Raw genomic sequence first — 16,523 nt, 5'->3', positions numbered from 1 at the left:
TTGTGTTAGGAGTATCCCAAGTGGCTCAGTGGTAAAGAATCTGCCTGCCAAAGCAGGAGATGCAGGTTTGATCGCTGGGTTGGAAGATTGCCTGGAGAAGGAAATGGCAACCACTCCAGTATTCTTGCCTGGGAAATCCCATGGATAGAAGAGCCTGGTGAGCTACAGCTTATGGGTTGGCAAAAGAGCCTAATACAGCTTAGCAATGAAACAATAACAAATTTTGTGTTAGAAAAGGTGTCCAACATTTCCTATGGTTATGAGATTCCACTTTTGAAGTCAGGAGTAAATCAGAACTAAACTATGAGACGATTTGTTCTGTCCTCCTCCAGGAAACTTGGATACATCATTAACACCCACTTATTAACCCGAATGGGAAAAAATCAAGTTTCAAGAATTAACCACGGTAGGCTGCTTGTTAGATTGTACCACGGTGGGCTGCTTGTTAGATTGTAACTGGTTACTGTGCTCTCTGATAATCACACTTGTAAGTGCTTTGAGAATATGAGCCCAAGCTGTTGTGTAACCATACCAAATACATCTCTTAATAATTTGTACCTTAAATCTTATGTAATTTATTATCTGATTGTATTTTGACCAATTCCAATTAAGAGTATCTAGTAGAGGATAATCAGAGATGCTGAAAATTAGAGGAAGTTTTAATGGCCTGTCATCTTTCCCAGGTGGCAGTAGTGGTAAAGAACCCACCTGCCAGTGCAGGAGACGTAAGCGACCCAGGTTCAGTCCTTGGGTGGAGAAGATCCGTGGAGGAGGGCATGGCAGCCCACTCCAGTGTTCTCGCCTGGAGAACCCCATGGACAGAGGAGTGTGGCAGGCTCTAGTCCATGGGGTCACAAAGAGATGGACACGACTAAAGTGACTTAGCACGTCACCTTTTTTAGGACTGGATCTCAGAGTTAGAGGAAAACCTAAGAATATGCTTATAAAATGTTCAAATGACATTAAAGCAGGAAGTCATAGCTATTATTGGATGATAGCATTTGTGAATTTAACTGTCTAAAGTATGTGCAGAAATTCAGAAAGTGAAAGAACACGTATGTAAATTCAGGAAGGTTGAAACTTAAGCTGAATAGGTAGAGTAAAAAGTACCTAGATACACTAGTTGACTGTATTTTATAGTTACTGGTTAGCAAATGACAGGCCTGCCACAAAAGCTAATGTAATGTGAGGCAATATTTATATAACTAGGATAAATAGGAAAAGATGGTGACAGACTTACTGTACTTTATTTCTGTAGGCTGCTTGCTCTAAATACAAAGTTAACTAGAAAGTCTAATTTATATTCCACCTGGACAGCCAGGTGGGTATTTCAGTAGGAAGACTTGAGCTTATTTTCTGAAAGAAAATGGGTCCTCTGGGAAATAGCCCTGCCATCACTAGAAATAGTAAAGTGGTCTTCCTGGCTATTAGGAATGTTTGAGGTTTAGAGCCAGTTACTTTTAAAATCCCTACTGTGCAGAATATTATTGCGCCACTTAGTTCTAAAGGAAGAAGGAAAAGAGATAAGAAAAGTTTTGAAATTGATCCACCTCATTCTATTTTGTCTTTGCTGCCCATTAGTTTCAGAAAACCTCAAAGAGCGTTTATTTGTTTAAGGAATGGAGGCTTGACAGACCTTTGGAAGGTTAATAAAGTTCTTTCCCTATCAGGACAGATTTCCCATGTCAGAGGCAGTTAAGTGTGGCCGCAAATGCGGAAGCCAGTGATGGGTAGGGTTCAGTTGTGCGGACGTGCTCAGCCGCTTCCTTCAGTCATGGCTGACCCTCTGCGACCCTGTAGACTATACAGGCAAGAATACTGGGGCGGGTTGCCATTTCCTTCTCCAGGGGATCTTCCTGACCTAGGGCTCGAACCCTGGGTAGATCCTGCATTGAAGGGAAATTCTTTACCACTGAGTTACCCGGGAAGCCCCAGAATTTGGTCATGCAGAGTTAAAGGACTGAGAAGCCACACTCTGGTTAGAGGAAATGCTGTGAACCACTGGAAGTATATGGTACGGATGGTTACATTTGATTGGTGCGTAAAACATTTGAAGATAACAGAGAAAAGATGGTAGATTCGTTAGAGACCAGATATATTAGGAAGGTAACGAAGGTCTGAATTAGGCAATAGAGATGAGGAAAGGGGCTTCCTAGGTGGCGCTAGCAGTAAAGAGCCTGCCTGCCAGTGCCAGAGATACTAGAGACATAGATTCGATCTCTGGGTTGGGAAGATCCCCTGGAGAAGGTAATGGCAATCCACTCCAGTATTCTTGCCTGGAGAATCCCATGGACAGAGGAGCCTGGTGGGCTACAGTCCATGAGGTCACAAAAAGACTGAAGTGATTTGATGTGCTCACACTTAAAAAATGAAAGAATGGTTATCAGAAGGTAAGACTTAAAGAATTCTGCTACTGATTAGGTATGACAGGGAAACAGTCAAATTTGACTTTGTCAGACCTAACTGAAGAAATAGTGGTACCATTACTAGTATTACTGAAATAATTGGTTTGGGAAGAAGAAAATAGTAATGAGATTTTGCTTTGAGCCGAAGAGCCAGTGGAAGGTCAAGGTGGAAATATTCAGGTTACAGCTCTACCTGCAAACCTGCAGCTTGGTGGAGAAGTTAAGGCTAGAAAGGATTGAAGAATCTTTTATTTATTTGTTTCTTTATTTATATTATTATTTTACTCTAGAATTCAGGCTTTAGGAAAGGCTCTAGTTTTCTAGGAGCAGAGTAGTGGAAAGGGGGCAGGTCAGGACCTTGGGCAACACTATCTACATTTAGAGAACGAGAGAAACTTTGAAGAAGACACGTGGTCTTAGAGACTAGAAGAGTCTAAGAATATTAATTCTTACTCAAAAAGAAGGGGAGATGTTTGAATCTCTATTTGAAAAAATTTCAGATTTACAGAAAAACTATAAGACTAATACTGTTGACCCTTGAACAATGCGGGGATAAGGGGGTAACCAACCTTCTATGCGTGAAAATTCCCATGTAACTTATAGTCAGCTCTCCATAGCCACAGTTCCTCCATATCTGTGGTTTTGTATACGTGGGTTCAACCAACCATAGACTGTATAGTGCAGTAGTATGACTATTGGAAAAATCCACATATGAAGTGAACCTGCACAGTTCAAATCCATATTGTTCAGGAGTCAGCTGTACAAAAGCATTTCAGTAATCTTAACAAATTTGACATTTGTTAGCATTTAGTCACACTTGCTTTATCATCCTAACATACTGTTTAGGAACCATTTAAGAGTAACTTGCAGATGTATTGTTCATTAATTACACAGTACTTTAGCATATATTTCCTATTATGTAAAAATAGTATAGCTACCAAATTCAGATTTGTTAGACTTAACTAATATGTAGCATACAGTTCATGTACACATTCTGTTGGTTGTCCCAGTAATGTCCTTCATGACCATTTTTTACCTGATCAAAGAGCCTAAAAAGATGACAGATTACATTTAATTATGAAACATTTGTCTTTTTCCCTCCTGTCTTATGTAAATAAATACTGTATAAGTCTTCTTTAAGATTGTTTAAATAGTCACTAAAAAAGGAAGTGCCAGTGTTCTGCTTGAATAACAGGGGAAAATGCATCTGCCTTTTTACAGACGCATGTCTTTTTACAGTCTATGTTACAGGGGTTGGGAAAGGAGAGTGATGAAAGGGTGTGCTGACTAGGATCCAGCTAAAACAACTACTGGGAAGGAGAAGTTTTTAAGAAGAGTCCTATTTCCTAAAGTTTAGTGGGGACTGGCCAAGGAAGGAGAACATGCGGATATCAATGAGGGTGTATCCCTTACGAGAGAAACTGAGGTATATTCATACACCAGCTTTTTCTGTACTCTGGTTTTTATACATATGCATTAAGCTGGGATTTTAATTATCTTAAGTAGAGAAAAATAGTATAATTTGAAGACATTCTTACTCACCACTTAGGTTTACAAAATATGTGATTGCTGTCCTTTATAGTCTGATTTATCCTCCTAGTTTTATTGTGATAGTTGCCTAAGGTGGCTTGTTTCCTGCCAGATTTTTAACCATAGATCTGTATCTCATTGTCTGAAGTGGTATTTCAGTGGATCCTAAGCATTTGTTCTCCTGTCAGCTTTTCTGTGACTAACGGAAATGGGACACTTGACATGCTGATACTATTTTCAGCATGTGACTGGACTTCAGAATTGGTGATGAGAAATTATTAACTGTTCATTGATTATGATATGTTTCTTTGTGCATATGCTTACTGCCTTCCTCTTTAGTTAGTAAATTTTCTCCATAGAAGTCACCACAACCTACCTACACTGAAAGGTCATGATAGTTATTTTTAGGATGAAACTTGAAAAGTAGTTTTAAAACATGGAAATAGTTGGTAAGGTCTCTTTATTATTGTTGATATTAATTGTTTAACTTTTCACAGATAGATTTTAAGTAAATCAAACCCTTGAACAGAACAATGTGTGTATAATATGCTAAACCCATCTCTTGTTTTTTTCCTACAGAATCTAGAACTCTGTAGCAAAGCTTTTTAAGAAAAGACATACTGAATTTGTTCAGATGACAAGGAAATTCAAATATAACCTGAAATTGTTGAATCAGATCAAACATACAACAACTGTTTGGAGGTTTTTTCCATTCTAGTTCCTAACAGTTTAAAAATATGAATTCATACCTCTTCTATGTACTGAAACCTGCAGATAGTTTTGGCAGCCTATTGAGGAGAAAGAAATATTAAGTAGAATTACTTTAATATTTTTATTTTCAGCAAGATTTGGGTTGGTAGGTAGTTAGACAAGAGAAATGACTGATTCCATTCCAGTTGACATTCTTTGTGTGTGTGCATGTACTTGTACGAATATTCTAAATCATGCAAATCAGGAAATGTGTTAGATTTTTGTGATTGCCATAGATCATTTATATGCATTTGCTTACCAGAAGTTAGCTTCTATGTTTAGGTTTCACTTGACCACTTCTAAAATATTTTCCACGTTTGACAAGTAAATTTTAGATAGATGGCAATAATTTAGAATATGTATTCATTGATAAATATCCTCAGGTAGCATTTTTATGCTTTTTGTTTCCTGGTTATTGTCAAAGTGTAAAGACTTTGGTTATAAATAGGAAAAGATTTGGAGGGTGCTCATGGTATTTTTTTCAGTTTTTAATTTAATTGTGATATTTGGCATGGAAATAGTGGTGGTGTAACCTATATCCTGGAAGCCAGAAACATCTTTCTACATGTCTACTTGGTGGTAATATCGAGGTAAAGAAGTATTCTCCTTCTAGCCCTGTGCACTATTAGAAGGAGAACAAGAAGGGAAAAAAGAGTTGTTGTGTCTGACTAATCCCACTCCTGTTCACAGTGTCTATTAACCATTAATTTTCAGAAAATTTCTGTATTTACAGCAGCTGTTTCTTAGATATTACTTAGTCCAGAAAATGTTGCTAAATACATGTCTGGAATGGTTATGACATAGTTTGTTTCACGAAATTAGATGTTTACTCTTAAACATAATGTGATGATATTTGAAACTTTAAGAACAGTTCTATTTGCTTTATGTTCTGTTCTTAACAAAGCTCAAAGTCAAATATGCAGCTTTCTGTTAACAAAACCTGCAGAATGTTCTTGCATGTTTTTGAGTAATACATTGCTGGCTTCCACTTACTTTGTTTTTCCATTTTTATCTTCTCCGACCCCCAATTTCAATTTTTTGTTTTTTTGGTATCCCGTATAAACTTTTTTTGAAAGAGAAGTGTAAATCATTGTGAGTAAATGTGATCGGCTGATCTGTCTATAACTACCTTGTTAAAGCTCTTTTTCCAAAGCTATATTATTTTTATATGTTAATTTCTTGAAACACTGTCTTTCCAGTATTCTTATTCTACTAGGTACATTTGGACTGATTTTTTTTCATAAGTTTATCTTTGATATTTCTAGCCTGATTTCTCTTATACATATGGAAAGTCCATATGTAATTATCAGGGGCATGAGGGGTTGCTCCATATCCCCCCTTTCTCCATTAAAAAAATAAGCATTTCTGACCTTTTATAGAAAAGCAAGCATTGATTGTTATAATGTGTAGGAAATCTCAGAACAGTGTAGTGAACTTTTTAAAGAATTGTTGTTTACGCTTTAAAATGAAATTTTGTACCAAAAGAAGCTAAGCACATGCTATCAAGTAGCCAGTTCCTTTAGGAACTCATATATAGGTTTGTCTGATTTCACTTATAAGTTTTCAAATAATGACTTGGAAATTGCAAATGGTCCACCTCTTTGCCCCTATGCTCACTCTTTTATTCTGTTAATCTAAGTTTGCCGTAAAATTAGCTAAATGATGGTAAACTTTAGCCTGGTTCTTGCTGGGCTAAAAGAACATTTAATAGCTCATTCTCAGTTCAGTAGAAATTTTTTCCTCAAAAATTAAAGAATGAAGTGATAACTATAGGAAATATTCAAGATTTGTTTTTGATAGCAATCTTGCCAGAGATTCAAGATTATGAATAACTTCTAAATAAATATTCATTTTTAGGAGAATCTAAGTTAAATTTTAAAGGATATCTAATTAATTATAACTGTTTTCATCTACAAGCACTTCATTTACTCGGTTTTATTTCACATTTTTAATAAGAATTTCCTACATGTTAGAATTTAGTGATTGAAACTTCAGTTGTGAGCCTTGTTCTTGGTAGCAACTAATTTTGAGAATGCATGCTTGGGGAAAAATTGACACAGAAGTTTTGTATATTTTTAATGTGTACAACTTTTACATCCTAAATCTCCCATACATTTGTATGGTGCATGCAACCTTAAAGTACCATTTTCATAAGTGTCACAGTACAAATAATTAAATCTGCTTTAATGGCTGGTTTAATTCTATCTTTCAGAGGTTTTTTTTCCAGGCGATACAGTGCTTTTTGTTAGTAGGTCCTTTACTAAAAGACCAAGTGGTCTGCCATTTAAATGACCAGTTCATCAAAGTCTTACAGACAGGCAACTTACCAGCATTACTGATTATATAGTTCAAGATGCATTAATTTGCTAAATATGGCTGTGTATTGTATCTTCTCATGGGACTTGTCCCTCAAAAGAGTAAATCATTAAAGTAACTTCTTTTGTTTTTTAAATTATGGTAGTATTTTGGTTGATAGGAGATGAGAGTTGCTTAAAAACATTCTAAAAGCACAGTAGTGCTGATGAAATGACCACAACCTTCAACTATTATTTATCCTAATAAATATGGATTTTTGCCTTCACCAGGTGATTACATTGTAAGGCTGTCCTTTGAAAATAAAATCTTTGATTTTGTTGAAGTCAAATGTGTTGTCAGGTTACATTTGGAAAGATTATATTTGTAAATTAAAAAAATTCAAGTAGACCTTCAGACTACATAGAAGCCTTTTAAATGACCGTGCGTATTTAATAGAAAATTTAGCATTAAAAGTTAAAATCTATAACAACAGAACTCCAGCCCCCTATATTTGGGTCAAATATCTCTGGAGATGGCTGCAGAGTTTCCTTTATGATGCTGTCTTTGAGTTTTTTATAACTTTGCACATTTAATCTTCCTCAATAAGGGCTTTCCTCTTCCCCCCTACGCTTTTCCCCATTATGCCATTTTATTTAGGGGTTTAATGTAGGCAGAAATGTGCCCATAAATGTTTGGGTTGCCTTTTTATGGATTACTGCCGACTAAAAATATAAATAAGCATTCTTACCCAAAAAGAAAATTCAAGCAGAAAATGATAATATTACCTTCCAATGATTAAAACAGGTGCCCAATTGAAAGCTTTTTTGATAAAAATTTAGTAAATTTAAGACTATATTCTCAATGAAGTAATTTTTACAATTATTTAATCTTCCCATCCCCATATTTTCTTCCATGCGCATAGCAACTTAGCAGCAGCAGCAGCAAACACAGATGAGCAGCAGGATTACTTTTGAGTAGGATACGTTGTTACATCTGTTACATAAAACACGTACTGAAATTTTATTCTTTCCGTCCTGTTGTCTAATTTTTAAACTGGGGATGATAAAGATAGACTTGGATTTAGGTATTAAGTTGAATGCTGTCTTGAGCATTTAATGATTGATACAGATTATTACTGATCCAGCCACCTGTGCTGTGTAAGTCTAGAAACTGATATGGTTGTGGACCAAGCAATATAACTCAAGTGCCATTCTGCAGAACTACAAAGCTCTCTATACCAGGTTATGGTGTTAAATCATAATTTCTGGATCATGATCTTAAACCTTTGCTGGGTTCCATTTCTACTTGACTCTTTACTGACAAGTATTCCTGATGGCCTGAAAGCCCATGTTATTTAAAGCTTGAAGTATCCAGATCAAATATGAAATTATTTTACATTTAAAAAAAGTTAAGTACAAAATATCAGTTGTGTAATCATGGTAGAACATAAACCTTTGCTATAAAAGATTTTTAAAGGCTATTTGATTAAAACACTTATTTACTTAAACTCTTTGCTAGAATTTTTTTTAGAATTCAGCATCGGAGGAGGAATGTGACATAATAATGATCGAAAGCCGAAAGTTTAAAAGTTGTGATGCCCTCACATGGTTGAAGGGTTATTCTAGCTTCTAAGGACTGAATGTTGTCCACAAGAGTGTCTCATCAGGTCATAAATTGGTAAGACTTAATGGATTAGATTTTATGTATTATACCTGATGTTATTGTATTGAGATGAATATTTATGAACAAACTGAGCACATTGTATAACGTAAGAGTATAGTATTAAATATATACATTAAAACTTGGAATTTTTAATACTTGGAGTATGTAATCCTTCCAGGCTATATCTTTGCAGTGGTGTTTAATAAACAGTTTAAAAAATAAAGTGACATCCTATATCATAGTATGATTATTTAAATATTGCTATCGCATCTGCTGTAGATGCTTACAATATAATTAGGGACCCCATATACCTTCTAGTTAATATCCCAGGAAATATTTGAGAAATACCAATCTTTTATAGAAGTTTTACATCCATTTTTTAAATAAAATATAATTTAAATTAATTACTTAAAGGCATTTTTAATGCTGTCTCTAAAAATAAAAGCTGAAGAAATTCTCTCAGTTCTTAATTGAGAATACCTAAGATGATAATATCAAATGAAAATAATATACCAGAAGTCATTATGCATTATTTGTATACCCTGAGAAAACATTTCCTTTCAGAACTGTGTCCTGCTTAGGTAGCAGGAATTTGTAAACTTGTGTTATAATATGTCTTCTAATTTCGCTATGTTTTACACAGCTGTATTTTGTCGGGGAACTCTTAAAATAATATGGTTTAGATTAGGATAATACAGGTTAGATTTAGGATATCTTAATCCTCAATCTGATCATCATATTTTGCATATGAATAAAAAGAATCTATGTTAAGATATATTTCCAAGGTTATACAGAAAATATTAGAATTGATTATTTTTCATTAAAATATCGTACACACATACTGCAAGTCTGTCAGATATTTGAAAAAGCATCATCTGAATAGACTATGGTATCTATTTCTAACCTTAATCAGAAGTATGTTATTCTTTTGTACACATTCATACTAATTCTTTTTAATTATATTCTAAATTGCTCCAGATAATAGTATTCCATGACTTCATTTTGATCATATTTTGTATATAAACTTAAAAGTTTCTTAAACCAGTAATAGCAATCAGTGGTAGTCTGGAAGGAACTACAACAAACTAATAGCAGTTGTCCCTTATTCTATATATGTTTTTCATTTTTATTTTTTAATAAGTTTTAATTTCTTTAGTAAGATATCTATATTTAGTAGTCAGTGGGTAGGCTTCAGAGTGTCGTGAAGCCTGTGGAATTTTGGATAGAACATTATGTATGTTTTCAGTGAAAGATTCAGAGCATTTGCCAGGTTTTCAAAAACAGTTGGGTAACATTGCTAGTGAATGTTTGTGTCTAAGGAGCAGGCCTTGTTAGACACCCAAATATGTGACTTATGAAAGAAATTTTTAATGAGTACGCTAATCTGTAACTCTTACTGATTATATATTCAAGGCTAGTTTAAGTGATCATTAGACTGATGGAACAAATCAGAGCCTAATTGCTTTTAGTTTAGAATAAATCCTTTCAGTCTCTGTGATCAAGTGCTGATTGGATTTCTCCACAGAGTAGTTGTTTTTTTGCTACTTAGGGGTTACTATATATCAGGGACTGCTAAGTAAAAATACACAACATGATAACATGCCAAGTATTTTTGACCTGTTATTTAATTTTCACAGCAGATGTATCGATATTATCAACAGCCTCAGTTTATAGAGAAGGAAAGTGAAAGCTTAGATTAAGGAACTTTCTCAGGTCACATAGCCATTAAGTGGTGAAACTAGGTTCAGATCTAGCTTTCTCAGTGGAACATGGGCTCTCAGTTGTATGCAGGTCTAGAGAGTAACCCTGGAAAACTTGAAGGATAAGATAAGGGAGAATTTCATATTGTATGAAGATGTGAATACATAATTTTGATTTCCTTTGAATTTTAGTAGCAGGGGGTCATCCTCATTATAAAACCATCTTTTAAAGCACTTGCCAAAAAATGATAGGTTGCTTACTATCTAAAATTATTTATTGCATTGTAAAATAACCTCCATTTAAATTTAATGCTTATAATTATAAACAAGTATATACATATTAGAAAGTTTTAGTACTTACTGGAATAGTATTATATTAAGTGTAACCATTAAGAAGTTCACCCTTTAGTATTTAGGAGCTATAAATAGGAAACACCATCAGCAGTTTAAAAAGCTACTTCAGACTACAAATTTTTGGATAGGGAGATGAGTCAAATGTAAAACCCCTTACTAAACTACATCACATTTGCCCTTAGTTGTGAATAATTCCATGAAGAAACCTATTTTATATTTACTTTTAAAATATTTATGTAACATTTAATTTTGGGGGGTCGGAAAAACAGGATTTTTTTTGTTGAGCAACTACTTGTTGCAAGTCCTTGTCATTGGTTTCATTTTATCTTCAGATGAACTCCAAACCTTATAACCTTTAGCCTGTTTTTAAGTGTTTGTAACAGAGTTCCTGTGTCTAAATATGGCTTAGTAAATCTATGATAATATTACTGCTTAAGACAAAAACAAATGAAGCTGTAGCTTACTAATACAAATTGTGTAGTTAACGTATTAAGTATTTACCATGTGCCAGACACAAATGCATTATCTCACTGAACCCTAGCATCTGGTCCGCTTTATTATCCTTTGGAGAGGCTAAATAATTGGTGTGAAGTCATATCGTAAAAGAAATCAAATGGGGATTCAAACCTGGGTATGACTTCAGAGCAAAAACCTTTTATTTCGTACCACTTCTGAGTCTAGAATTATAAACCTGAGTTAGAAGGGAATGTAGTGGTCATTTAGTCAAACCACTTGTCTTAGACTTGAATTATGTCTACCACATACCTTCCAAGTTGTCATCTAGCCTTTGAACACCTCCAGTGATGTTTATCTTAGCTTCCTGGTCTTCTTTCTTTTTCCATTTCATGTTGAAACCTTTTATAAACCCTTTTTGTATAGCAGAGACTCTAAAATGTGAAGCAGAAAAATACCTTGCCATCGTTTAAAGATTTAGTAGAGAGGTTAGGTTCATGTAAAAATGTAAGCTGTACTACAAATTCTGTGGAAACATTGAACTGACAATATTCTGTAGTTAGTTACATTAGTTTTCATAGCAGCTGTAATCAAGAATATGGGTTCCAGTTCATGGCCATAAGTCATGGTTTTTAGTTCTGAAGCTCTTTCAATGGATAAGGCGACATTGCTTAACATCTTAGAGATGGCAAGATGTTTCCTTTCTTCCTAGTTGTTGATTCTAGAGGTGATACAAGGGTTTCATGGGACTCCTTTATATGTGCATTGATCCCCAGTATAAAAAGAGTGAAGTATATCTGAATTTCTTCAGAATCCTGGATCTACTTCACTTAGAACTTTTACTTGTTCATGATATACATTTAAAGACGTTGACAGTTTGAGCTGTCCGCTTTCTCTGACCTGACCAAACCAGCAAGCCTTTGAACTCCTCTTTCCACTTTCAGGATAGCTTTTGGTTTCATTTTCTTCTTCCCTGTGACTAAATTTTAAAGTCCAACTTTATTTTCCACAAAGTCTGCCATGACTTTATCATCCCCATAGAACTGCTAAGTTTCACTGGCATAATTTTGTCAGAAGTAACTGAAAATCCATAGCGCTCTGACTTTTCTTTTCTTCAGACTTAAGTTTCTCTACTTCGGTTACCTATGTTATATAGAAACTGTTACACTTTCTTCCTTTTCAGATGAAAGGAATATCAGAAGAAAGTTTATTGGCTTTTTGTTTAAGCTGACTTTGTCAGGGAGGAAAAAAATTCTAATGAAGTCTTCTCTTTTTTATTATGTTCCTGTGATATCTTTAGTTTCTAAGAGTTTAAGTATCTGATTGATTTCTTAACTCTTTTTCCCAGCACAGTAAGCTCAACTTGCTATAAGTTCATGTTGAACTTACAAAATATAATTAGATAATATATTAAATACTATATGTTTTATTCCATCGTTTTATTCAGTTAAATGTTCAGTATCAATTATATGCAGAGTGTTGTAATAAGTAGACCCTCAAGATGAATACAGTTCCTACCTTTAAGGTTTAATTCAAGGAAGAAGAACATTGAGTGAAGACAACAAAAACAATTATTTATGGAAGAGTCAGAGGGATAGGGCCTATTGGCAAGAAAAGAAGAGGGCAAAGATTATGTTGGTAAAGCATCCCATTTCATTTTATTATCTCTAGAATTTAAATTGATTTAACAAATTTCAGGTCATAAAAATCTAGAAACCAGCATAAAAATTTTACATAAATTGATGTGTACAAACTATTATAAAGTTCTGTCATTAGTCATGTCTGTTTTATGGAATTGTTATTGCCTGTAATAATTCAGGACATGGATCTAGGTTGAAATGAGAAAAAGCAGGGAGTCCCTGGCTGGTCCAGTGGTTGACATGGCACTTTCACTGCCAAGGGCCCAGGTTAAAAAGAAGAAATGAGAAAAAGTAATTAGCTGTTAAAACTTTTTGCCATTGATGTTCATTTTTGAGCACATTTCTCCATGAGTGAGAAAACCTTGTAACCCTTTAAATTTTATAATACTGCTAGTTTATACTTTTCTTTATTGTTCCAGAATCCCTTTTTGAGTTAAGTAATTCTAAAGCAGTGATTCTCAACTAAGGGAAATGTAGTTTAGAAGCAAAACAACACTTGATCTCACTCTTTTGAGTTTTTAGTAATATTTATGGTTGAAATGTCATGTAACACTAAAGAAGGGCATGAGATATTTTTGGTTATACCGGTTTTTGGAAATTTTTATGTTGGATTAAGCTGATTAAGTTATATCTCAGTGGCCTTTGGAAAAGTTTCCTACAGTAAGTTAAGATTATTTATATCTAAACAATGAAACTTTAAGATCCTATCAAAGATCAAAGAATTTTACTAATGTTCATGTCACAGGATTACTGTGCTTCATAAACATTGATGTAAGTTTAAATCTCAAGTCAAACAATTTTTTTTTAAGTCAAACAATTTTTATTAGCATATATTTTGTGACTGCATTGAATCTTTAACAAAGAGTACAAAGTAATCAAAGAAGTACAAAGAAATCAAGTAGATTTAAAGCATAACTAGCATTATTTCTTTCTCTGGGAAAGCCCATAAAGGCTGTTTGTTAATACTAATCATAATTTTTATTTGTACCTTACTGCTTCATTTTTAATCCAAGATACACTGGGATAGTAAACCTTAAACACTGTCAAAGTCCAAATTGATCCAAACAATAGAAGGAACAAAAAAATTTTAAGTACTACTATCGTAAAAAGTCTCATATAATCCTTACAGCAATCCTTTATGGTAGGTACAAACCAGGACCCATTTTACAGATGAGCGAACTGGTTTCAGTATGTTAACTTGGTAAGAGCACCTCATTAGTAAGTAGTGGAGTTGGGATTTTAAAACGAGTTTATCTAATTCTAAAACCTGTGTTCTTAAACCCCTTTATTACTCTTGGAGAATTCAGCCTTTTGCTTAGGCCGCTGCTAATGAGTCAACTGTCTTACCCCGAGAGTGAAGCAGAGAGCAGAAGGCAATTAAGCCAAATGGTAGTGAAGTGATAACGTTGACAGTTTTAAATCTTCAGGGCATGCCTTCACAGTACTCTTCTTAGATTTGTTGAAGATGAGCAACTTAATTCTTTGCTCAAACCCAGGCCAACCTATATTTTAAAAACATCCCAAATACAAAACATTAATTGATACATTAAAAGTAAAATAAACCAGATTTTTTTGCCTGATACAGTGCTCTCTCCATTCCATTGAAGGGTAGTGACCATGCCTGGCGCTGTCCCTTTAGTCTAATTCATAATGAAGCAACTGTCTCTTTAAAAACCTCATGATACTTTTTCTTTTATTCTTCTGGGTTTATCCCTATTTTGAAACAGTTCCTTGAAAACCTCCATTCTTATTTGTTACTACTCTTGGACTTTGGGGACAGATTAGGAAAGTAAATATGGTAAAGAAAGGTTAATTATTAACCTGGGAACAAAAGCTGGGTTTTAGTCAGATAACCCTAATGGTTAACCTGATACAGTGTTACTTTGTCAAATATATTGTCCGTAGAATTACGCTTTTTCTATAAAAGCTTGTTTAAATGACATCTCTACAGGCATAAATGAAGAGATGAGCTGTAAGACAAGCAACAATTACGATCTCTTCACTGGTATTTGGCATTTGATATTCAAGGGGATAGTCTCATTTTGACTTGTTTGGTTAGGCCTCATTGCGGAAATGGGATTGAGAGGATTTGTTCACGAATAGCTGCTTAGTTTAAAAAAATTAATATGTGGAATGCTTGAGAAAGAAGAGACAATTATGAGGCTGTTCAGTGAAAGAAATAACCAGCTTTCTCAAGAAAGGGCAGTTTCTTCCCAGCCCGTCTTCTGTAACTTTTCACCTGCTGGTCTTCCCCAGTGTCCTGGCCCTGTTTGTCTTCACTCTTTAACTAGGCTCATCTCTCACAGTCTGAGCTACCTGCCACATCCTGACAACTCTCAAACCTAGACTTCTCGCCAGAGATTACTCTATAGAGTTCTACGTACCTATTTCTGGTAACCTTATTTCTCAACTTTTGTTTCTCCACCGTGATCTATATCCTAGATTCAGCATTCCCAAATGTAGCTTAAAATGTCTCATTTCCATCTGCAAGTTTCTTTACCACTCACTCCGCACCCCTCAAAAAATCTTAACAATCTTTCTTACAACACATTAACCATCTCCCCACTCCTGAGTTGCTCCATACTGAAGACTGCAGTCCTTCTTGGTGTCTGTTATAGGTGACTCTCACTTTGATCATCCCTCTGATTTCTCAAAGCTTCTCTTGCTTGGGTTATAAAACCTTCACTTTCCCTCGCTTCACCCCTGTGACCGAGCATTCTGCAGGGTCCAGCTGTCCCCTGTACTCCTTTACTTGCGTGGGCGACTTTTTAAGACTTGTCCTGAATGTTACTATCCTTTCTTCTCACTGAATCTGCTCCCCTTTTCCCTCCCCCCCCCCCCCAGCCAAACACACACCACCACATTGGAGTAGATAGGGTGTTTCATAAGTCTCTAAAACTAAATGCTGAAGGAAAAAAGCCTAATAAGAGTAACTTGCCTCTGGGCATAGTAAACCTGAGGTGAGGCTAAGTTGCAATGTGTATTTGCTAATTCCATATCTAGTGGTCTTCTCTGTGGTGAACACTGTCTAACTTCATGTTCTTTCACCCAGTATTTGTTGAGTATTGTGTGTGTGCAGAGGAGACAGATTAGATTTTTATTTTATTTTTTTACAAAAGTGTCATCTAGAAAGGTAAATGTTACTGAGATTTGGCTATTAGGAAATCAGAGGCAGAAGTTTGTTCAGGATTTATGACCTGTTACCACCAAAGGTATTTGAATTTAGGTATATGGATTATTTTGTTAGTATTAGCGAGGACATATAGCAAGTTTAGTTTCAAATTGAAAATGAGAAATAAGAGTAAGGAATGTTTCCTCAATTGTTTGTTTTGTGTTTGGTTAAAATAATAGCGTTCCCCAAGTTTATTAAATACCAAGGAATGTTGGAGAAAGTCAGTTTTGCTGTGAAGTGTAGGAAATGATTGGGAGGTGATCCAGGACAGCTACTTTGTGTTTCAACTTTAAGGAGAAAAAGGCCCGGGAGTCAGCATAGCAGGTCATGTATTCAGGACTCAAATTCGAAGTATACAGTTTTTGAGTCTTAAGTTCTGTAGCATTGTATATTAACTGTCTGCCAGCCGCATGGTAGATGGTTAGCGCTTTTGTGATAGGAGACTGGTGAAGCTGTTAGAACACACCCTGTATCCTGAGTGCTGCGAGCGTAATGTGAAGCATGACTTACCATATTACTTACCATATTACCATATTACTGTAGGGAGAGCTACAGAGGGCTT

General features: G+C 35.0%; 1 protein-coding gene across 5 annotated transcripts in view; it reads left to right on the top strand.

Moving 5' to 3' along the window:
- TSC22D2 (TSC22 domain family member 2) overlaps positions 1 to 16,523 on the top strand; it is a 45,518-nt gene that overhangs the window by 16,533 nt on the left and 12,462 nt on the right. For 2 of the 5 annotated variants that reach the window (XR_006270429.1, XR_006270428.1), the window contains one exon: positions 8,499 to 8,657. The exons of 2 other annotated variants lie outside the window; for them this stretch is intronic. Coding sequence is in view for 1 of the 3 variants with exons in the window: in XM_043474036.1 (XP_043329971.1) it covers positions 10 to 148 (139 nt within the window). In the remaining 2 variants the exon portion in view is untranslated. Of the gene's footprint in view, positions 1 to 9; positions 8,478 to 8,498; positions 8,658 to 16,523 lie in introns of those variants that run through there. One more of the 5 variants, XM_043474036.1, reaches the window with a different exon arrangement.

The sequence above is a fragment of the Cervus canadensis genome, chromosome 7, assembly GCF_019320065.1.
Source record: "Cervus canadensis isolate Bull #8, Minnesota chromosome 7, ASM1932006v1, whole genome shotgun sequence".
Lineage (NCBI taxonomy): Eukaryota > Metazoa > Chordata > Mammalia > Artiodactyla > Cervidae > Cervus > Cervus canadensis.
The sequence above is the reverse complement of the archived record's forward strand: the minus strand, read 5'-3'. Positions and strand labels throughout refer to the sequence as shown.